The sequence below is a fragment of the Balaenoptera musculus genome, chromosome 11 (assembly GCF_009873245.2).
Source record: "Balaenoptera musculus isolate JJ_BM4_2016_0621 chromosome 11, mBalMus1.pri.v3, whole genome shotgun sequence".
Lineage (NCBI taxonomy): Eukaryota > Metazoa > Chordata > Mammalia > Artiodactyla > Balaenopteridae > Balaenoptera > Balaenoptera musculus.
This window is the reverse complement of record NC_045795.1, coordinates 36839328-36863296: the sequence shown is the minus strand read 5'-3', so window position 1 is coordinate 36863296 and position 23969 is coordinate 36839328. Positions and strand designations below refer to the sequence as shown.

Here is a 23969-nt window from a genome sequence, read left to right as displayed (position 1 = left end):
TGAGTTTTGTTTGTTCTTCTTTCTCTGGTTCCTTTAGGTGTAAGGTTAGATTATTGAGAGTTTTCTTGTTTCTTGAGGTAGGCTTGTATAGCTATAACCTTCCCTCTTAGAACTGCTTTTGCTGCATCCCATAGGTTTTGGGTCGTCATGTTTTCATTGTCATTTGTCTCTAGGTATTTTTTGATTTCCTCTTTGATTATTTCAGTGACCTCTTCGTTATTTAGTAACGTATTGTTTAGACCCCATGTGTCTGTGTTTTTTATGTTTTTTTCTCTGTGATTGATTTATAATCTCATAGCCTTGTGGTCCGAAAAGATGCTTGATATGATTTCAATTTTCTTAAATTTACTGAGGCTTGATTTGTGACCCAAGACATGATCTATTCTGGAGAATGTTCCCTGTGCCCTTGAGAAGAAAGTATAATCTGCTGTTTTTGGATGGAATGTCGTATAAATATCAATTAAATCTTTTTGGTCTATTGTGTCATTTAAAGCTTGTGTTTCCTTGTTAATTGTCTGTTTGGATGATCTGTCCATTGGTGTAAGTGAGGTGTTAAAGTCCCCCACTATTATTGTGTTACTGTCGATTTTCTCTTTTAGAGCTGTTAGCAGTTGCCTTACGTATTGAGGTGCTCCTATGTTGGGTGCACATATATTTATAATTGTTATATCTTCTTGGATTGATCCCTTGATCATTATGTAGTGTCCTTCCTTGTCTCTTGTAACATTCTTTATTTTAAAGTCTATTTTATCTGATATGAGTATTGCTACTCCAGCTTTCTTTTGATTTCCATTTGCATGGAATATCTTTTTCCATCCCCTCACTTTCAGTCTGAATGTGTCCCTAGGTCTGAAGTGGGTCTCTTGTAGACAGTATATATATGGGTCTTGTTTTTGTATCCATTCAGCAAGCCTGTGTCTTTTGGTTGGAGCATTTAATCTATTCACGTTTAAGGTAATTATCGATATGTATGTTCCTATTGCCATTTTCTGAATTGTTTTGGGTTTGTTTTTGTAGGTCCTTTTCTTCTCTTGTGTTTCCCACTTAGAGAAGTTCCTTTAGTATTTGTTGTAGAGCAGGTTTGGTGGTGCTGAATTCTCTTAGCTTTTGCTTGTGTGTAAAGCTCTTGTTTTCTCCATCGAATCTGAATGAGATCCGTGCTGGGTAGAGTAATCTTGGTTTTAGGTTCTTCCCTTTCATCACTTTAAGTATATCATGCGACTCCCTTCTGGGTTGTAGAGTTTCTGCTTATAAATCAGCTGTTAACCTTATGGGAGTTCTCTTGCATGTTATTTGTCATTTTTCCCTTGCTGCTTTCAATAATTTTTCTTTGTGTTTAATTTTTGCCAGTTTGATTACTGTGTGTCTCCGCATGTTTCTCCTTGGATTTATCCTGTATGGGACTCTCTGCGCTTCCTGGACTTGGGTGGCTATTTCCTTTCCCATGTTAGGGAAATTTTCGACTATAATCTCTTCAAGTATTTTCTCGGGTCCTTTGTTTCTCTCTTCTTCTTTTGGGACCCCTGTAATGTGAATGTTGTTGCGTTTAATGTTTTCCCAGATGTCTCTTAGGCTGTCTTCGTTTGTTTTCATTCTTTTTTCTTTATTCTGTTCTGCAGCGGTGAATTCCACCATTCTGTCTTCCAGGTCCTTTATCCATTTTTCTGCCTCAGTTTTTCTGCTATTGATTCTTTCTAGTGTAGTTTTCATTTCAGTTATTGTATTGTTCATTTCTGTTTGTTTGTTCTTTAATTCTCCTAGGTGTTGTTAAACATTTTTTGCATCTTCTCCATCTTTGCATCCATTCTTTTTCCGAGGTCCTGGATCATTTTCACTATCATTCTGAATTCTTCTTCTGGAAGGTTGCCTATCTCTACTTCGTTTAGTTGTTTTTCTGGGTTTTATCTTGTTCCTTCATCTGGTACATAGTCCTCTGTCTTTTCATCTTGTCTGTTTTTCTGTGAATGTGGTTTTTGTTCAACAGGCTGTAGGATTGTAGTTCTTCTTGCTTCTGCTGCCTGCCCTCTGGTGGATGAGGTTATCTAAAAGGCTTGTGCAAGTTCCCTGATGGGAGGGACTGGTGGTGGGTAGAGCTGGGTGTTGCTCTGGTGGGCAGAGCTCAGTAAAACTTTAATCCTCTTCACTGCTGATGGGTGGGGTTTGGTTCCCTCCCTTTTGGTTGTTTGATTTGAGGCAGCCCAACACTGGAGCCTACCTGGGCTCTTTGGTGGGGCTAATGGCAGACTCTGGGAGGGCTCACGCCAAGGAGTACTTCCCAGAACTTCTGCTGCCAGTGTCCTTGTCCCCACGGTGAGCCACAGCTACCACCCGCCTCTGCAGGAGACCCTCCAACACTAGCAGGTAGGTCTGGTTCAATTTCCCCTTGGGTCACTGCTCCTTCCCATGGTTCCCGATGCACACACTACTTTGTGTTTGCCCTCCAGGAGTGGAGTCTCTGTTTCCCCCAGTTCTGTCGAAGTCCTGCAATCAAATCCCACTAGCCTTCAAAGTCTGGTTCTTTAGGAATTCCTCCTCCTGTTGCCAGATCCCCAGGTTGGGAACCTGACGTGGGGCTCCGAACCTTCACTCCAGTGGGTGGACTTCTGTGGTACAAGTGTTTTCCAGTTTGTGAGTCACCCACCCAGCGGTTATGGGATTTGATTTTACTGTGATTGTGCTCCTCCTACCGTCTCATTGTGGCTTCTCCTTTTTCTTTGGATGTGGGGTATCTTTTTTGGTGAGTTCCAGTGTCTTCCTGTCGATGATTGTCCAGCAGCTAGTTGTGATTCTGGTGTTCTCGCAAGAGGGAGTGAGAGCACGTCCTTCTACTCCACCATCTTGGTTCCTAATCTAGGTTATATTTCTAAAAAAAACCAAAGCTTGAACTTCCAACATCTTAGATTTTAAGAGGTACCTTGTTCTTAGGTCCTTTAGTTTCTGGTGGACAAGATTGCACTCACCTCATTTGTCTTGATATTTTACTTAATTTTATAGATTTAATCTTCCTTTCTCAGCTTTGGGTTTTCTAGAAAGAAGTCTGTTTAGTCTGCACTTTCATCCTTGTAAATATTTAGATGTCTTTTCTGAAGTCTTTTCAATTGCATTTTATATTTTTGAAGTGTATCTGTGTTGCTGAAGACAAAAGATAGATATATTCTCTCTATTCCCCCCCTACCTCCCACCCATAGGTTGGGATGGCATAGAAAGAAACTGATCATGTGGGGGGTAGTAAAATTTGTTTCTTAAAAATAAAGTTCAGTATATATTTAGGAAAAATTAAGTGAGGTATGAAGTAATATGAGGGCACACACTTCTTGGCTGATACGATTTATACTGTTTTACTCATTATTATGGTTGTATGTGTTAGTGTGACACAGAAGAGAGTACATATTAGTCCATACATAGTGTGATTGAGAGTCAAGGTCAAACTGCATTTTTCAGGTATTGTGAAAATATTACTTTGCTGCATGTTATTTTCTATAAAGTCTTCTGTTTATTTAGCTATATGACTGCTATATTATGACTTTAAGGAATTTTAAGCATTTTAGCATTTGAATTCTGTGATGAAGGACAGTTGGGTCATTTGAATTTTTAGGTGAGCTCTTATTAAAGTACAATTGTATACTGTTGTATTAATGGTAAATACGTTAATGTTAAATATGTGTTAGTGGTAAATACACAAAGATACACTTTAAATTTGTTTAAAATTATATGGTTATGGTTTAATAGTTTCATAAGTATATTGGCAACTTGCTGTTGCTGGATTTTAGAATATCCCAGGCTGAAGCTGTTTTGACTCCCTGCTGCTTTACAACATGGAGACTGACAAGAAGGTCCAGGGCATTGGCTGGATCTGCGGACAAGGACAACTTGCAGTATTTTAACCCAGAAAGATTAGACAGGTGGTGCTTGATCTCCTGGCTCAGAATTTGATGCATGTTTGAAGTGCTGCTGCTGATACTTGTTTTAGCTAAAACCTTGGGATTATCGTTTTCTAGTTAAGAGATTGAAAATTTTTGAATATGGCCTTAATATTACATTATTGAACATAGAAAGTACAATTCACATACCTTAAAATTCATCCTTTAAAAGTGTACAATTTAGTGATTTTTAGTATATTCAGAAAGTTGTGCAGCTGTCACCACCATCAAGCTCCAGAAAATTTTTACCTCAGAAAGAAATCATGTACCCATTAGCAGTCACTCCACATTGCTCTTTCCCTCTGGCAGTCACAAATCTAACTCTCTGTTTGTATTGATTTGCCAGTTCTGAACATTTTATATAAATGGAATCATAAAATATGTGGCCTTTTGTGTCTACCTTCTTTCCCTTAGTAGAATGGTTTTAAGGTTCATTTGTGTTGTAGCATGTATTAGTACTTCATTTTTTTATGGTTGAATAATATTCCTTTGTATGGGTATACCACATTTTGTTTATCCATTCATCAGTTGATGGACATTGTGGGTTGTTATCACTTTTTGGCTAGTATGAATAATGCCATGAACATTTGTGTACAAGTTTTTGTTTGAACACCTGTTTTCAACTCTCTTGGATATACACCTAGGAGGGGAAGCTAGGTCATATGGTAATTCGATGTTTAACTTTTTGAGTAACTGCCATATTGTTTTCCAGAGTGGCTGCACCATTTTACATTCCCACCAGCAACGTGTGAGGGTTTCAGTGTCTCCATATCCTTGCCCATCTTTTTGATTATAGCCATTGTAGTGGGTATGAAGTAGCATCTCATTGTGGTTTTGATTTGCTTTTGATAATGACTAATGATGTTGAACATCTTTTCATGTGCCTATTGGCCATTTGTATATCTTCTTTGGAGAAATGTTTGTTCAATCCTTTGTCCATGTTTAAATTGGGTTATGTGTTTTTATTGTTGAGTTATAAACCTTTTTTTATTGGTATATATTTTGGTCACTAGTCCCTTATCAGCTATATGATTTACATATACTTTCTCCCATTCCATAGGTGGTTTTTCACTTTTTTTGGGATAGTGTCCTTTTAGGCACAGAAATTTTAAATTCTGACGAAGTCCAATTTATCTTTTTTTTTTTTTGGTTGCTTGTGTTTTTGATGTCATATCTAAGAAAATGTTGCCTGATCCAAGATCATGAAGATTTACAACTATGTTTTATCATTAAAATTAAGATTGTGTCTTAAAGTCTTAGCTCTTTTGTTTAAATTGTTGATCCATTTTGAGTTAATTTTTGTATATAGTGTGAGACAGGGTTCCTTTTTTATTCTTTTGCATGTGGGTAATTTGATTGCCCCACACAATTTGTTGAAAAAACTATTCTTTCCCCATTGAATTGTCTTGGCACCCTTGTCAAATATCAGTTAACTGTAAATGTAAAAGTTTACTTCTGGACTCACAGTTTTATTCCATTGATGCCTATATCCCACTGTCTTGAATACTTACTTTCTAGTAAGTTTTGAAATCAGAAAGTGTGATTCCTCCAACTTTGTTCTTCTTTATCAAGATTGTTTTGAGTATTTTGGGTCCTTTGCATTTCCATATGAATTTTAGGATCAGCTTGTCAATTTCTGCAAAACCAGCTAGGAATTTGATAAGGGATTGCATTGCATCTCTTAGGTTAAATTTGGGGACTGTTGCCATGTTAACAGTATTTAGCCTTCCTACACTTGAATGTTGGGATATCTTTTCATTTATCTGTGTCTTCAATTTCTTTTACTTTTTTTTTGGCCACACCACGTGTCATGTGGGATCTTAGTTACCTGACCAGGGATCGAACCCATGCCCCCTCCATTGGAAGGCAGAGTCTTAACCACTGGACCACCTGGGAAGTCCTATGTCTTCAATTTCTTTCAACAGTGTTTTATAGTTTTCAGTGTAGAAGGCTTGCACTTCTTTGTTAAATTTATACCTATTTTATTTGTTTTGATACTCATAAGTGCAATTGTTTTCTTAATTTCATTTTCAGATTGTGCAGTGATAGCATATAGAAATACAATTGATTTTTGTGTATTGTTCTTGTATCCTGCAAACTTGCTGAACTTCTTAGCTCCAGTAATTTTTTAGTGAATTCCTTAGGATGTTTCTATATACAAGATCATGTCATTTGCAAATAGGGATAGTTTTACTTCTTTTTTTCCCCCCAATCTGGATGACTTTTATTTCGTTTTCTTGCTTAATTGCCCTGCCAAGAACTTGTAATACAAAGTTAAATAGAAATGATGAAAGCAGACATCCTTGTCTTGTTCTAGATCTTAGGGGGAAGCTTTCAGTCTTTCACCATTAAGTAATGAAGTTAGCAGTGGTGATGATTTTAGCTTTTTTTTTTTTTTTTTTTTTTTGATTTTAGCTCTTTTGTAAATCCCTTTCATCAGGATGAAGAAGTTCCTTTGTATCCTTAGTTTGTTGAGTTTATTTCTTTATTTTCATGAAGGGGTATTGGATTTGGTCAAATGCTTTTTCTTTGTCTAATTGAGACTGTCATGCGGTTTTTTGTCCTTTAATCTTTCACTACATGATCTATTAGTTTGGTTAATTTTCTGATGCTAAACCAGCCTTGCATTTCTGGGATAAATCCTATTTGGTCTTAGTGTATAATCCTTTTTATTTGTTGTTGGATTTGGTTTGCTAGTATTTTATTGAGGATTTTTGTGACTATATGGTATTTTGGTTTCTAGTTTTCTTTTGTTGTGATATCTTTGTCTGGTTTTGGTATCAAGTAAAACTGGGCTCATAGATTGAATTGGGATGTGTTCCCTCCTCTTCCATTTTTTGGGAAGAGTGTGAAGAATTGGTATTCATTCTTCTTTAAATATTTGGTAAAATTCATCAGTGAATCCATCTGTGCTTGGGCTTTTCTTTGTGGAAAGTTTTAAAATTACCAATTCCATCTCCTTACTTGTAGGTCTATTCAGATTTTCTAATTTTTCTTGTGAGTTTTAGTACTTTGTGTTTTTCTAGAAATTTATCCATTTCATAAAAGTCATCTTCCCTTATATCTTTTTAATTGTCTGTAGCAGTGGTTGTGATATCCTGTCTTTGATTCTTGAGTTTAATAATTTGGGTCTTCTCTCTGTTTTTTCTTGGTCAGTCCAGCTAAAAGTTCGTCAGTTTTGTTGATTTTTTTCAAAGAACCAACTTTTAATTTCATTTATAGTTTTTCTCTTTTTTATAGCATTACTTTCTGCTCAGCTTTATTATTTCGTTTCTTCTGCTTTCTTTACGTTTAATTTGCTCTTTTTCTCATGTTTTAAGGTGGAAGATTAGTTTGATTTGAGATTTCTTCTTTTTTGATATAGGCATAGACAGGTATAAATTTCCCTCTAGGCACTCCCTTAACTGCATCCTGTAAATTTTGGTGTATTGTTTTCATCTCAGTATTTTCTTATTTCTTTTTGTTTCAGTCTTTTTTTTTTTTTTTTAAGGTAGTAGCTCAAATATACATTAATACTGGAAGCAGTAACAGTTGCTACCATTTACAGGATGACTGTCACTTTATATGTATTATTTTCCTAATCCTCATAGGAATTGTGTGGTTGTGAAATAGTGGTTTCCTGTTTTACAGACAAGGAAATTGAAGCTTAGTCAGTTTTCCAAGATTTTGCATAGCAAATCAGTGGCTTGACTCTTTAGAGCTTGTATTCCTCTCACTATGCTACACTTCCACTCTAAGCTACTTGGTAAGTAGTGGTAATTCCTTTATGTAGAAGGTTAAATGCAAGTAGCTGGACTGCATTTAATATTTGTCACATTCTATTCACATATAGCATGCCATCTTTACTTCCATTTAAACATTTGAAATTTAGACTTTCCCTCCCAAATGTTACAAGGACTTTGGCTGGGCTTGGCTTTTAAATGTGTGTTTTGTGGGAGCCCTGCTGAGTCAGAAAAGAGCTTTAAATGGTATTTTGTATTCAGATTCTGATATGAAAGATAACTTATGTCCACAATTTGTTAACTCTTGTTTTAGGTGGGTCATTGCTGTGTTGAAGAGCAAGGGTTTAAATATTTTCATCTTTATTTTTAATTTTTTTTGTACAGTTGAATTGCTTGTGGGACAAAGAAGAGCCTTTGTCGACCCTTGGAAAAATTGGCCAAGGGAATTAGTATGCATTTCCTGCCTCTTACTAGATTTCTGTTATTATAGGGTTGTATAAAGGATACATTTTTGTATCTTTTGTAATTTATAATGGTGCTGAGCACATTATAACTAATCAGTAAATAACGAATGATGAAGGCCTTGGGATAAACTTTAATTGGCCCCTTTTTCTTTTTGTTTCTTTTGTCCACAGGGTATGTGGTGATTATAAACTTTGAGACTAGAATTTTAGGCTTAAACTAAAATTTTTAAAAGAAAGTTTATTTTTTCCTCTTCAATCACTATTTTAAAAAAAAGGAGAGGGAGAGAAATTTTTTTTTTTTTTTTGAGAGGGAGAGAAATTGTACTCTTAAGTATGTATCAGTTTTCTGCAGATGACCCTGTCTTCAAGTATGGTACTGTTTCCCATTTGAATGAGTAATCTTTTTTTATTTTGCAGATTATATTCATTATGGGTTATTATAAGGTATTGGGTATAATTCCCTGTGCTATATAGTAAATCCTTATTGGTTATCTATTTTAAGTATAAAATATCTGTTAATCCCATATTCCTAATTTGTCCTTCCCCCCTGCCTCCCCTTGGTAACGTAAGTTTGTTTTCTGTCTGAGTCTGTTTCTGTTTTGTATATTGATTCATTTGTATTATTTTTTAGATTCCACATATATGATATCATATTTATTTGTCTTTCTCTGACTTATTCTCTAGGTTCATTCATGTTGCTATAAATGGCAATATTTTTTTATGGCTGAGTAATGTTCCATTACATATATACATATATATTTTATATATATTTATAATATATATATGTGTATATATATATATATATCACATCTTCTTAAGCCAGTCTTCTGTTGATGGGCACTTGGGTTGCTTCCATGTCTTGGCAGCTATAAATAGTGCTGCTATGAACATTGGGGTGCATGGATTTTTTCGAATTGAAGTTTTCATTTTTTCCCACTGTATAGCGAGGATTGGAATTGCTGGATCATACAGTAGTTGTACTTTTATTTTATTTTTTAAAATTTATTTTAATTAATTTATTTTTGGCTGCATTGGGTCATCGTTGCTGTGCGTGGGCTTTCTCTAGTTGCAGTAAGTGGGGGCTGCTCTTTGTTGCGGTGCGTGGGCTTCTTATTGCGGTGGCTTCTGTTGCGGAGCATGGGCTCTAGGTGCATGGGCTTCAGTAGTTGTGGCTCGCAGGCTCTAGAACGCAGCCTCAGTAGTTGTGGCACCCGGGTTCAGTTGCTCTGCGGCATGTGGGATCTTCCCGGACCAGGGCTCGGACCCATGTCCCCTGCATTGGCAGGCAGATTCTTAACACTGTGCCACCAGGGAAGTCCCTACTTTTAGTTTTTTAAGGAACCTCCATACTGTTTTCCACAGTGGGTACACCAATTTACATTCCCACCAACAGTGTATGAGGGTTCCTTTTTCTCCACATCCTCTGCAGCATTTATTGTTTGTAGACTTTTTGATGATAGCCTGAAATGAATAATCTTAAAGTTATGCTGAATCTGTTGAGTAGCTGTAGGGATTAGGAGAAATTTATTTTCAAAACCACGCACGATGAGGTCGTGATATAAAGCCTTAGGTGCTGCTGCTGATCTTCATGGGGAATCTGTTTGAAATGGACAAGATAATTTACTTGGTGATAGCTGCTTGAATTAGGGCCTTTTTAATTGTTTAGTAGTGTTGTGAACCTTGGATTTGCAGGAGGTATTTAGTAGCACTCCTAGAATAATGCCAGTAAGCCATTAAACTCTACAATGTCTGTCTCCCCTATTACTTTGTGTACTTGAATGTGGGTGAGACCAAAAGACCTGTTGTAAATGGGGGATAGTAGTTCTTGACTCATAGAGATATCTGTGAGTCAACACTAATCACTGTGGGTCAGGTGTTTGTACTGGAAAGTTCTCTTAAGTGACCTTATTCCTTTATGGTAATAACCTGTTTAAATAATTCTTTCCTTATTTGTCCAGCAACACAGGTGGTTTTGAGAGGTTGTTAGTAACATCATGGAATCATAATAATATATAACACTTGTGTAGAACTTTATTTTTAAAATGCTTTCATGTATGTTATCTTATTTATCCTCACAAGCCTGTTTTGGGCAAGACAGATATCAGAATTTTACAGGTGAGAAAACCAACTGTCTGTTTCAGGCATGGTTACCTTCACAGGGTTGGTGTTGTGTTTTTTGTTTTTTTTTTCCTTTAAATTACAAATTTACACTTACTTTTTAAAAAAAATTAATCAATTTATTTCTGGCTGCGTTGGGTCTTTGTTGCTGCGTGCGGGCTTTCTTTAGTTGCGGCGAGTGCAGCTACTCTTCATTGAGGTGCGCAGGCTTCTCATTGTGGTGGCTTCTCTTGTTGCGGAGCATGGGCTCTAGGTGCGTCGGCTTCAGTAGTTGCAGCACATGGGCTCAGTAGTTGTGGCTTGCGGGCTCTAGAGCACAGGCTGAGTAGTTGTGGCACACAGGCCTAGTTGCTCTGCGGCATGTGGGATCTTCCTGGACCAGGGATCGAACCCGTGTCCCCTGCATTGGCAGGCGTATTCTCAACCACTGCGCCCACAGGGAAGTCTTGGCGTCTGTTTTTGAGACATTGCTGTCTATGGCCTGGTCCTTTGCTTCCCAAACTAGAAACTTATATTGAAGGTTTCCTAAGACTTTTGGGGAGGTAATTATGCTAACCAGACTTGTAAGAGACCAGTTGATTAGAAAAACCAGAGATAAGAGGAAGATTAATTACATTAATAAAGCACGGAACCAATTGATTAAAAGCTTTTTAGGCTGTACTTCATCTGTGACTATAATGCTTTTATATGTTTGCCTCAGTCCAGAGCATCCCTTTTGTGAATTCAGGATACTTGAGGAACAGTAATTGGTTAGAAGTTTGTTGGGTGATAGAAGAATCAGCACAGAGGGAACTGGATGGTCTTGAGTAAATATTTTATTCCAGTAATGAAGGTGGGTAATGATAGTCCCTATTCCAAAGAAGAGGCTCCAAATGAGCCTTAATTCTTTGAGTAATAGCTTAATGGAAAGAGACTATTTTTCTAGTATCTAATTTTCTTTTTTTCCCTAACATTTTATCATGAAATAATTATTTATCATGAAAAACAAAAATTAAAGACTTGTACACAAATTGTACACCTGTTTACCTACCACCAGATTCTGTAATATTTTGCTTTATTTACTTTCTACTCCGCTGTCTTATTTTTTTATTTTCCAAGTAAATTGCAGACATCGGTACGTTTACTCCCAAATATTTCAACATGCATATTATTAACTTTTTAAAAAATTTGAAGTACATTTTTGAGTGGAAAACAGAAAAACCTTAAGTATACTGTTTGATGAGTTTTGACACATGTACTTATCTGTGTAACCCAAACCTCTATCAAGATGTACATCATACTGTATATACTGTATTTATTATATTGTACTCTCACTGTGAAAAGTTCCCTCATGTTTCTTTCCAGTCATTCTGCTCCCTGTTCTTCCCTCCCTGGGAAAAATTTTTCTCCTACTGTAGATCAGTTTTGCCTGATTTGGAAGTCATGTAAATAGAATCAGGGTATGTATGTACTCTTTGTAAGGCTTCCTTGACTCAGTGTAATGTTTTTGATATTCATCAGTCTTGGGTATATCAGTAGTTTGTTCCTTTTTATTGTGTATTTTTTAATAGTTTCTATTGTGTGAATATACCACTATTTTGTTTCTCTGTTCTCCTGTTTATAGATATCCTAATTTGCTTTTTAAATTATAACTACAAAAGTCACTTATCAGCAAGCATTCTTACCTGACATCAGGAAATGGGCTAGAATTGATTGTAATTTTCTTAGGTAACTTTGTATTCCAGCCTTGTTTTTTCTAGTTGCCTTGATTTGATTTTAGATACGGTTTGTGAGATACCCTAGCCCTTTGTGCACCCCAGTTGCAAAACCATCTGATCCATTATGTGTTGATTTCTACTAGGGGATGATTTTTTTAAAATCTTAGTGGCTTTAGCCCACTGTCTACTGACTGTTAAGGTGATTTGCTTTTTAAATAAAAGTGTGCCTGTCCTCACTTGTGGTCCAGTTTTGTAAAATCCTGCCTGTATCCCTGAAGCCAAAGGCAACACTGAGAGCTAATATGAGAGTTTTGTTCTGGGAACTTTGTGGTCCACTGTATTCTTGTTCAGAGACCATGTTTGCCTAATGACTTGACATTTGAGCCTGTTTTGCAGTTACTTGGCATTTTTCTCATTAAAAAAACCTTTAATATATCCAACAATCGTTGGTAAATGAGACCTCTTTTCCTTTCTTCTCTGGATCAGACATCCCATGTTTCTTTAACACAAAGCTCTGATAATTTTTCTACCATCAGTATGGATCCTTGTAGTTTCTTAAAACAAAACAAAACAAAAAAAAGATTGGAACATATCCCAAAAGTTAATAGATGTCTAACTAATGCTGGGTGTAATAAGATTATCTCTTAACTTTGCACGTGTTATACTACTTTAAAAATAACACTACATGATTCCCTCTCCTCAATCTCTTGCTCTTCAAGTTGCTCTGTATTATTAATATATTTAGCATGGGTGATCCTTTGGTCATTTTTGACTAATCTTTTTTTTTAACATTTAAATTTGATAAACCGTACTTATATTATTCTTTGTTTATCAAGTTTTTATAGAAATCATTTATCAGTTCATATTTCATCTTGATTTGTGTATTGGGTGTTTTCCTCTGAGAGAAACTAAATTGGAATATTAGGGTTTAGTAAGTGGAATAACTTGAATCTGAGATCATAAGACTCTAATAAATGATGTTTTGGAAGAAATATTGCTAGTTGGAACTTGCTGAACCTTTGTTTCTATCCTTTTAGGGAGTCTGCTGATAAACTGAGGGTTGGGAAGGGCGCTTGCAAGTGCTTATAGCTAACAGTGAGTCCTCAACGCTTAATGATACGTCAGAGAAGAACCTAACAAAACCTGTGATAATTTCAAAAACTTGTAAATTTTCTTGTGGTTATTTACTTTCCACCTTGGTTCTTTACTTGACATTAATAACCAGAAGCAGAGCAAAATGTTCTGAATTTCATCTTTCCTTTATCTGTTTCCTGATGGAATTTCTTAGGAGCAAGGAATTGGTCTAAAGAGAATAGGTTAGAGATGTGGATAGTTTATGAAAACTTAAAGATATTCAGGGGAGGAACTATTTTCGTTTTTTTTCAGCCCCTCATCTTTCTGGTTTGACTTTTTGCCAATCTTTTTCATATGCATCCAGCTGTGTTGCTAATTTTTTTGGGTTTGGGAGTATGGCAGAGGCCTCAAGAGGAGAACACCATGGGAAATGGTTTGCAAGGAGGCCTAGCACAGAGTTGCTGGAGGCATGGGGGGAAGTTCTGAAACTGTTCTCTTTTTACCTAGTACCTGTCAAAGCTTGAAAGAAGGAAGTCAAAGCAGTTTCCACTTTCACAGTCCTCCTCCCTTTGCTGGGCACTGTGCTAACTGGAAGTGCCATACTGTGCAGGAGAATGTGGCTGGTGGGATGAGAAAGAGAAATAAGTTAGAGCCCAGGGTCTACTCATTGTTAAAAATAGGTATCTGTTTGGGGGCTGATACCATCTTTCATTCTGTGAAAGCATAGCTAAGAATGGCATTTGCCATCATCTTAGTGCACCAAAAAGGCATTTAAAAGTTGTTAGGACTACAATGATTTTTTTTCCAAGGAAATATCTTTTTAAAAATTTAAAAGTATTACATGCTTATTTTAAGCAATTCAGAGTTGTATATAGCATAAAATGAAAGTTGTTTCTTACCCACTTCCTTTTTTTATTTTTCTCATTAAACTTTTTTAATGGGTCTCAAATTCTGTGACAGAGTTTTGGTCAAGTTGTTTCCATTAAAAAGTACTGATTTTAAAAACTAATAAAACTGCCACGGACAAAACAAATGGTCCACAAAACATTCTCCTTTCCTTCTGAAGGTTTTACGATGCATTGTTATCATTAACCAGTCTCTTGCTATTAAACTTAAATGGCCAATTGAGACAAACAGTTCTGAGACCGTTCTTCTACCACTGATTAAGACTGGGGTGGCAGGTATTGGGGATAATATTCATTTAGCCTTCTGAGCTTTCTGGGCAGACTTGGTGACCTTGCCAGCTCCAGCTGCCTTCTTGTCCACTGCTTTGATGACACCCACAGCAACCGTCTGTCTCATGTCACGAACAGCAAAATGGCCCAGAGGAGGATAGTCAGAGAAGCTCTCAACACACATGGGTTTGCCAGGAACCATATCAATGATGACAGCATCACCAGATTTCAAGAATTTGGGGCCATCTTCCAGCTTTTTCCCAGAACGACGATCAGTCTTCTCCTTCAGCTCAGCAAACTTGCAAGCAATGTGAGCTGTGTGATAATCCAGCACAGGTGCACATCCGCCACTTATTTGGCCTGGGTGGTTCAAGATAATCACCTGAGCTGTGAAGCCAGCTGCTTCCATCGGTCGGTCATTTTTGCTGTCACCAGCCGCATTGCCACGATTAACATCTTTGACAGACATGTTCTTGACATTGAAGCCCACATTGTCCCCACGAAGGGCTTCACTCAAAGATTCATGGTGCATTTCGAAAGACTTCACTTCAGTTGTCACGTTGACTGGAGCAAAGGTGAGCACCATGCCAGGTCTGAGAACACCAGTCTCCACTCGACTCACAGGGACAGTGCCAGTACCACCAATTTTGTAGACGTCCTGGAAGGGCAGAGGCAAGGGCTTGTCAGTTGGGCAAGTTGGTGGCAGGATGCAATCCAGAGTTTCATGCATTGTGGTTCCGCTGGCATTGCCATCTTTACGGGTGACTTTCCATCCCTTGAACCACGGCATGTTAGCACTTGGCTCCAGCATGTTGTCACCATTCCAGCCAGAAATTGGCACAAATGCTATTGTGTTGGGGTTGTAGCCAATTTTCTTAATGTAGGTGCTGACTTCCTTAACAGTTTCGTTGTATCTCTTCTGGCTGTAGGGTGGCTCAGTGGAATCCATTTTGTTAACAATTAGTTTCACACCCAGAGTGCAGGCCAGAAGGGCATGCTCACGGGTCTGCCCATTCTTGGAAATACCTGCTTCAGATTCACCAACACCAGCAGCAACAATCAGGACAGCACAGTCAGCCTGGGATGTGCCTGTAGTCATGTTTTTGATGAAGTCTCTGTGTCCTGGGGCATCAGTGATGTTCACATAGTACTTGCTGGTCTCGAATTTCCATAGGGAGATATCAGTGGTGATATCACACTCGTGTTCAGCTTTCAGTCTGTCCAAGACCCAGGCATACTTGAAGGAGCCCTTTCCCATCTCGGCAGCCTCCTCCTCGAACTTTTCAGTGGTTCTCTTGTCGATCCCACCACATTTGTAGATCAGATGGCCAGTAGTGGTAGACTTCCCTGAATCTACGTGTCCAATGACAACGATGTTGATGTGGGTCTTCTCCTTTCCCATTTTTGCTTAGGTTTAGCGGTGGTTTTCACGACACCTGTGTCCTGGCGGCAAACCCGTTGTGAAAAAGGCCCCACTTCCTTTTTAAATACTACTTTCCGGAGATGACTACTTCCTGGTATCTAACCTTCCAGACCAGAGGGTTTTCTTTGGTGTAAAGAATCAATGCATCACTTGGGTATACTCAAGGAGTTTGATTTTTATAACCTTTCAGAGGAACTTGACTGATGTTAGGTCATTTTGCATTTCGTAGGAGGAATTAGGACACTTTGGTTGTCTTTTTTATGCTCTGAGAGTTGACAGCATATTCTGTTAGAAACCTGTCCAATACGTTGTAACTTCTGAGTTTTTGTTTCCTTTTATAAGTGAAACAGTATTTTGGTTGTGGTGTGGTGAAAGCCCTGAAAGCTGGAGCTGAGACATGGTGACTGTTCCAGTTATCTGGTGCTTCTTAGCAAACTACTCTAAAATTTAGGGCCTTAAAAAAGCAATTTATTATTATTTCTCACAGTTGACAGGCTCATCTGGAAACTGGTGTAGCATCACTTCTTCCATATTGTAATGGTCAAAGCAGTTACCTGCCCAGATTCAAGGGGGCAGGAGTGGGGATGGGGATTGGACTGCATCTCTCAATCAGAGGCCTAGCAGAGAGTTGGGGGCCATCTTTAATCTTCTACTGGTGGCGTGGCTGATGCAGTGGCAGTCTTGAGAGGGAGAGGTAATAATTACAGAACACCCTTCTTATTACTCATTAGTCTTCTGGGTTAAAATTTACCGTGCTTAGGCACAGTTCCAAGGTAAATTAATTTTGTTGGTGGTGGTAAAGGGGTAGAAAACATGAATAAAGTTTGTTTACGGGAAAGTTTTTTAATGATATAAGTAAGAAAACAAACTCTAGAGGAAGAACGTAAGATTTCCTAGTCCCCACTCCCCTCGAGGAAACGTACGTAACTTACTCTTTTAAGAATTGCTGTATTGCTTTTTCTTACTGAGAACGGTGATAACTTGCAGAATTTAAGAAAATGGTTTTTGAAGCAGGTTGATATATTGCATGCGTCATCAAGGGAGACAGGTATGCCAGTCCCCACTTCCTCAGAGACTTGCTAGGCCAGACATCCCTTTTCTGTAACTCAGTCCTCTCTAAACGTATATTCTTTTTTTTTTTTTTTAATAGGATCTTTTTTTTTTTTTAAACCTTCACATTTTTTTTTAAAGGAATTCCTTTATTTTTATTTCTTTCTTATTTATTTTTGGCTGTGTTGGGTCTTCGTTCTTTTTCTGTGCGAGGGCTTTCTCTAGTTGCGGCAAGCGGGGGCCACTCTTCATCGCGGTGTGTGGGCCTCTCACTATCGCGGCCTCTCTTGTTGCGGAGCGCAAGCTCCAGACGCGCAGGCTCAGTAGTTGTGGCTCACGGGCCTAGTTGCTCCGCGGCATGTGGGATCTTCCCAGACCAGGGCTCGAACCCGTGTCCCCTGCATTGGCAGGCAGATTCTCAACCACTGCGCCACCAGGGAAGCCCTAAACGTATCTTCTTAGACATTGTAAAGTGCTTTGGGAAATGATGATGAAGTGGGTTGAAGCTAGCATGGTTCATAATTTTTCCAACTCTGGCTTAAAATGAGCCCCCTTGCTTATCCTTCAAGATGCTTACTTTTTAGAGACTTAATGGGAAGGTTTTTCTTTTTCTGGTTGGATTTTAAAAATGAAATTCTCCTTTTGTAATTTGTTTTAGAACTTGAACTGCCCTGTATTGTGGGGTGTGTGGAGTGTTCTCTTACCCCTCTGTATCTGTGCTTTTGCAGTTCCGTCTGTTACAGTATCTCTCGCATCATATACCCAGGCCCTTATTAACTACCTGTGAAACTTTTTCTCATTCCACAGTATTCATGTTCGTTTTCATTTGTTCCTCTTACAGCACTGACTTATCATGTATACGTGTTTGCGTTCATTCTAAACTGTTTGAGTGCTGAGACCATCTCAGTCATCTTTATTGCTTATTGCTTATGCTTTGCCTAAATTTTATGTGTTGAATGAGATGTACTACTAGGTGCACAGTATTCCACTAAACCTGAGCCTGAGCAGAAACTAACACTGGAGTGTTATAAAAAAGTAGAAGATGATAATATGAAGAAAGTTACTGAGCACCTAATAATGGCAACTGATATTTCTATAGCACTATACAAACTGTTCTGCCTAAGTTTGATTGTATACTTTTGATTTCTCTTGGAGGGTTGCAGATATTTCCTCTCCTTAACAGATGAGTAAAGAGAGTATGGAACTTGCTCAAGCTCACTCATCTAGAAAGAGGTGGAGCTAGAACTCAAATCTAGTTACTTAATTGTCTGAGACAATCCTGTAATTTATGCTTGTGATTTTTATTCAGGTAGGTTCTGCTTTAAGAAGAAACAGGATCTGAAGATACAAAATGGATTGAAAGATGATAATTGAATTCTGGGCTTTACTAAAAGAATTTCTTTATTATTTCTAGCAATATATTAACCAGAGATTTAATTTACAACAGTTTGATTTCCGTTATCCATCGGCAATATACTGGATGTGAAAGTTCCTTTTTATATTTTGAGACTTTAAGAAGAGTAACTTTTAACTTGTGTAAAGTTATTTGCCCAAGTTAACAAGTGCTAACAAAATCTCATCAGTTAGCTTCATACTAGACAGAGTATTACTCTATTAGACAATCAGAGCACTATAGACACGGAAAAAATGATTTGAGTGACTATTTCTCAATTCTCTGTAGTATGGTGTGTAATTAGTATCATTCTGCATGCATAAGAGAGAAGTTAATCTATTAATACAAAGGATGGCTTAGGGAGTAGGTTGACAAACTACTGCTCAGAGCTAAATCTAGCCAAAGAACTAAGAAATTTTTTATAAGAATCGCTTTATGTTTTAAAATCATTGCAGAAGAGAATAATTCTGTGAATATTATATGAAATTCAAATTTCAGTGTCCGTAAAGTTTCATTGGAACAGTTACCTCATTCATTTACTTAACTGTTGGCAGCTGCTTTCAAGCTCCAATGGCAGAATTGAATAGTGACAGAGACCATGTGGTCTGAAAAGCCTAAAATATTTACAGAAAAGGTTTGCCAACCTGTGCCTTAGGGCATTAGTGCTTAATTTTGTCCTTTAGAACCTCAGTTGAGAAAGGCTAAGCTTACCAATGAAGACACCTGTTCAATTGCTGCGGTATTTAAGAGTATTTGTATGTAAGAGGAGCACTATATGTATCACAACTGTTTTGAGAATTTGATCCTTTCTTTGCTCTGGAACGATGTTCTTTTGTCACTTGGCTTTGACAGTTGCAACCTGGATTGGGCACCCAAGTTTTATTTTGTTCTAACGTCCTGAGTTTGACTAATTCATTGTATCTGACGCTTTGAAAAGCACTTTTTTTTTAATGACTTACATTGAGATTTGCTTTTGAGAAGTGACTAATTGGCAGTTCCGAACTGGACAGATTGAGGCCAGGTAAAGCCTGTAGGTGCCTGTCAGGCAGAAGTGAAGTTAAAAATCACCTGCTGTCAACACTAGGGAATTTTACTGTCATTTTCATTTTTGAAAAAATGAAGGATCATTAGACTCCTGGAGTTGCAGCACTAAATGGGGAAACTGGGTAGTTTGCCTCTGTGGAATGTTCCTTTTGTTTCTGTAGCCTAATCATGAATTACTCTCTGCTAACCTCTTTCTGGCTTTGGTTAAAAATCATTTTTCTGGTAAATTTGTTAATTAGGAAATATAGAAATAGAACTGCTTGAGTTGTCATAACTTAAACTAGCCATGGAACTTTTAAACGGAAGAGGGAGCCAATGAAGACTTGTTTGAAAAAACAGGGGAGGGATGTTTTTGCTGCCTTAGCGCTGGTAGTTTTGTGTTACATGAAGCTGAAGACAATTATAGGTGGGGATAAGGACTGTTGAGGAGAAAGCTGTCGACTTCCTCCTTTCAACTTCTGTTTTGTATGGAACTTTTATAACTTTGATCTAGCTTTGACAAGTGAGGTTCTTCGACATCATGTTTTCCTGTAGAAGTTGATCTTTAAATTATTATTTTTTTTTTTTAAATTTTATTTATTTATTTATTTATTTATGGCTGTGTTGGGTCTTCGTTTCTGTGCGAGGGCTCTCTCTAGTTGCGGCAAGTGGGGGCCACTCTTCATCGCGGTGCGCGGGCCTCTCACTATCGCGGCCTCTCTTGTTGCGGAGCACAGGCTCCAGACGCGCAGGCTCAGCAATTGTGGCTCACGGGCCTAGTTGCTCCGCGGCATGTGGGATCTTCCCAGACCAGGGCTTGAACCCGTGTCCCCTGCATTGGCAGGCAGATTCTCAACCACTGCGCCACCAGGGAAGCCCCTAGAAGTTGATCTTTAAACAAAAAATCAACTCCAGGGTTTGACAGAAGTCTTAAAGCATATCAGCGAATAGTGTTTTATTATTTGGGTAATTAAAATAAATTGCCTTGCAGGTTGAAGGAGTTAGCTCAGATTCTACATTCCTACCGCCCTTCAGCAGTAGCAGCAGATGGCCAGAAGGTTGGAGTGAAGATGGTGGGAAAGGTGGGGAGTATAGATCCATCACATCCTAGAGCCAGAGCTGTCCTTTTAGAGTTGCTTTGTGCTAGTTCTCTCTCTTTTTTTTTTGGTCTGCCTTCCCCTACCCCTTCTTTGGGGAAGGGGGATGGTAAGTAATTTATAAACACTTACCTTCCCCAAATGATTTGCCTCATTCAATAATTTATGCTTGTGCCATCAGTATTTTGATTTTGTTTAAAACTTCATCATATTTAAGGTGAAATAGAGTTGTGGTAATAGCAGGAAAATGTCCTGAAGGATAGCCAGTGGACTTATAACTTGATATAAGTGCCTTGTGGGAGGGATTATGATGGTCCCAAGGAAAGAGTGAGTGAGACTTTCTGGGTCCTGCTACCCTCCCCCCTCCTTTCCCATAGTCTCATCTAGATGTGGTCTCTTTCTCTGCCAGATCCCTTCCTCTCTGCTCCCTTCTGCTCCTCTGTGCTGCTGCCACTACTGCCTGCTGCAGGTGAAGTGGCTGTGTTGTGTCTAATTAGCAAGTTGAGCAATGGATCATGAGAGAGAACATTGCATTCACCCTGCGCACAGCCTTGGCAGGTTTACTACTTCAGTAGGGGCTTGCTTTTAGCCCTTGAGTATCTTATCAAAAACGGAAGATAGATAAGAATAAAACATAGGTGATTGAAACATAACCAGTGATAGTTGTGCATAAGTATTAACAGAAGCAAGATGGTTTTCTTTCAGTCGAAGCTCTTTGGAGCCAGTCAGGAGAGGCTTTTTGGAAGAGGTGAGCTTTTCTGAGGAAGGATAGACTGAGATTAATAAAGAGATTAAAAAAACAAAACAAAACTGGGATGAGGAGTGGGAGTGGGGGTCAGTCAATTAACACATACTCTACTGTTCATTTTGTGCCTGACATGGTTCTAAGCACTGGGGATACAAGTCCCTGCCCTCATGTAGCCTGCGTGAGGGTGAAGCATCTTATGGGTGATAGAGTTACTTAATGCAGTAGAGGGCATAAGTGGGGGTTTGGTGGGAAATAGAGAGGTGGAATAACCCCCCGCTTAAAAAAAGACCATGGTTAGTAATTTAAATATGATTTATGAGACAATTGGAAGGTAGTCTCATTAGGAGGCCTCTGAGGGACTATAATATATATTTTTTTAAACATCTTTATTAGAGTATAATTGCTTTACAGTGGTGTGTTAGTTTCTGCTTTATAACAAAGTGAATCAGTTATACATATACATATGTCCCCATATCTCTTCCCTCTTGCATCTCCCTCCCTCCCACCCTCCCTATCCCACCCCTCTAGGTGGTCACAAAGCACCGAGCTGATCTCCCTGTGCTATGCGGCTGCTTCCCACTAGCTATCTATTTTACGTTTGGTAGTGTATATATGTCCATGCTGCTCTCTCACTTTGTCCCAGCTTACCCTTACCCTCCCCGTATCCTCAAGTCCATTCTCTAGTAGTCTGCGTCTTTATTCTCGTCTTGCCCCTAGGTTCTTCTGACCTTTTTTTTTTTTTTTAGACTCCATATATATGTGTTAGCATACGGTATTTGTTTTTCTCTTTCTGACTTATTTCACTCTGTATGACAATCTCTAGGTCCATCCACCTCACTACAAATAACTCAGTTTCGTTCCTTTTTATGGCTGAGTAATATTCTATTGTATATATGTGCCACATCTTCTTTATCCGTTCATCTGTTGATGGACATATAATGTTATTAATACAGTATTTGAGAAAGAAGAATCCTTCTGTGACATACAGAGAATTGGAGTTCAGGGGTTTGACAGTAGAGACAGCCCCCTGTCCCTGGGCCCCCAAAAGTTTCATTTAGTTTTGTTTTATTCTTTTGCCTTTTTGGGAGTAGATTTCTGCTGTCAATATTCAGAGTATCAACAGGGATAGGGAAGAGGGTAGAATTCTGCTTCTGAGAGCTCTCAGAATTTAGTCTGGCCACTCTTATTTTTGAAGGTTATGTCCCTGATCCGTCAGCTACAGCAGAGTTTAAAGGTATAAATTATTTCCATGGTGTGGTGGAATCTTAAGGTACAAATTACATACAGATCAGGTAAATCATTAGATACATAGACTTTTTCACTCCTCATTGAGACAGAGGTCAAAGTCTTTATTTATTAACTTCCTAGGTTCTTGAAAAAGCATGGCAGTTTTCTATTTTGGCCTCAGAGCCTGTACAAGGTCAAATCACAGTTCCTTACAGCTGCAATTTCCTTGACCCTGTTATTAAATTCTCAATTTTGCCCCTTGAAATTCTTTCACTTTTTCTTTTGGACAGGGTATGTTTCTTAGCTTCTTCTTCTCAAAACAGTGTTCTAGCTCTCTCTAAGTCCCCATGTACTAGCTCCAAATGACTTTGGCCATCTTGTGTGTACCCTGCCCCCACTCCCCATGCACATTGCCTAATTAAGATTCTTTGGTTACAAGAAACAATTCCATTAACAGTAGTTTAGTAAGGGGTAAAGTTTATTTTAAGGCCATTCACTCATTCATTCAACAAACATTTATTGATCAGGCATTCTGTGTCAGGCACTATTCTAGGTATTCAAGGATACAGGGAAATCTCATATTAATCCAAGCGCAAGCTCCATGGTATACTTAATAAACCGGGATTTAAGGAGGCTCAGAGGATCTTAATAATAGGCAAGCGTTAGGGTGTATCACAATCACCTGATCGCTAGGCCCTATTCCTAGAATAGGGCCAAATCATTTGCATTTCCCACAAGTTCCCTTGCTTGTGATGTGGATGCTGATGCTGCTCCGCTGGGGACCACACTTGGAAAACTTTAGTAAAAGCTCCTTTGAGGGATTATCTGATTGATTCACCTCTGACGACATATGGATGTTTTCTGATTTCCTTTTGCTGTCGGGGTGTCTGGTATCCATCCTTCATCTAAACAGGAATTTTTCTGGTGGGCAGTTACTCTTGAAGGGCATGATGGTAGATACAGGCCATGAAACATGTCCAGTGAAACATGTAACCAACTCTGGTGGGTTGTGTGTTGTAGTCATCTAGTTTTCTGTATTTTGAGTTCTCTTCCTTTTTTCCTACCCACGCTTTCTTACTCTTTGTAAAACTTCTAATTTTCTTTACAAAGTCTGAGTCAGCTTTGGGAGGTTCTTTTGGGAGGGAGAGAGTATGATGTTCCAACTTTCTACAACCCTTTTCTCTCTTGAGGCTTAATACAAAGAGGAAAACACATTTACCTCAGTGATTCTCCCTTTTGTCCAGATGAGTCAGACCTTCACAGCCAGGAGGATTTTTTGGGGGGGGAGGAGGGGGGGTGTAGTGGGGTGAATTATTTTTTTAACTTTTTGGAAAAAGTTGGAGGCTTATGAGGCTATTGAAGTATGTAGTGCAGATTTGAAGTAGGACTGGGGTAGTAGCAAGTAGAGTAGACAAGGTAGAGTAGAATAAACACAGAGATGAAAAATGTGTTAATGGAAAAGAAACTTTCAGAATTAATATCCTTATTGTAGTTTTCCTAAAACATGCTGTAAAGAATGTCAAGGCAGAGGTGAAACACAGTGGTAAAATAAAACAACCAGTACAGTGAAACAGAAATGTCCAGGAAGAAGCAGTTGGTGGCTTGAATGTGAATTATTTTAGGGTGATTGGAAAGATTTGTGATAGGGAAATGAAGGTACCCCATGAAGCTTGTACTTAGTGGTAGTTTTGCCAGGAATAAAAAAAAAAAGAGGAATAGTCATTTCTTATACTAGACTGGTTCTTTCCAAAGTGCTTTTACTGTGTTATTTAATCTTCACAAATAAATTGGATGTGTGTTATTTTTCTTCACTGAGGGTGAAATTTAGTAGAAATTTA

At 38.3% G+C, this 23969-nt stretch overlaps 2 protein-coding genes across 3 annotated transcripts in view; one reads left to right on the top strand and one right to left on the bottom strand.

The window, feature by feature from the left end:
* The window catches only part of ZFAND3 (zinc finger AN1-type containing 3), a 336221-nt gene that overhangs the window by 18396 nt on the left and 293856 nt on the right, over positions 1–23969 (top strand). The window lies entirely within an intron of this gene.
* On the bottom strand, positions 14101–15673 carry LOC118904033 (elongation factor 1-alpha 1-like). Its single transcript, XM_036869697.1, has one exon. It carries the CDS (start codon positions 15570–15572, stop codon positions 14193–14195), a length of 1380 nt encoding a protein of 459 aa, XP_036725592.1. The 5' UTR covers positions 15573–15673; the 3' UTR covers positions 14101–14192.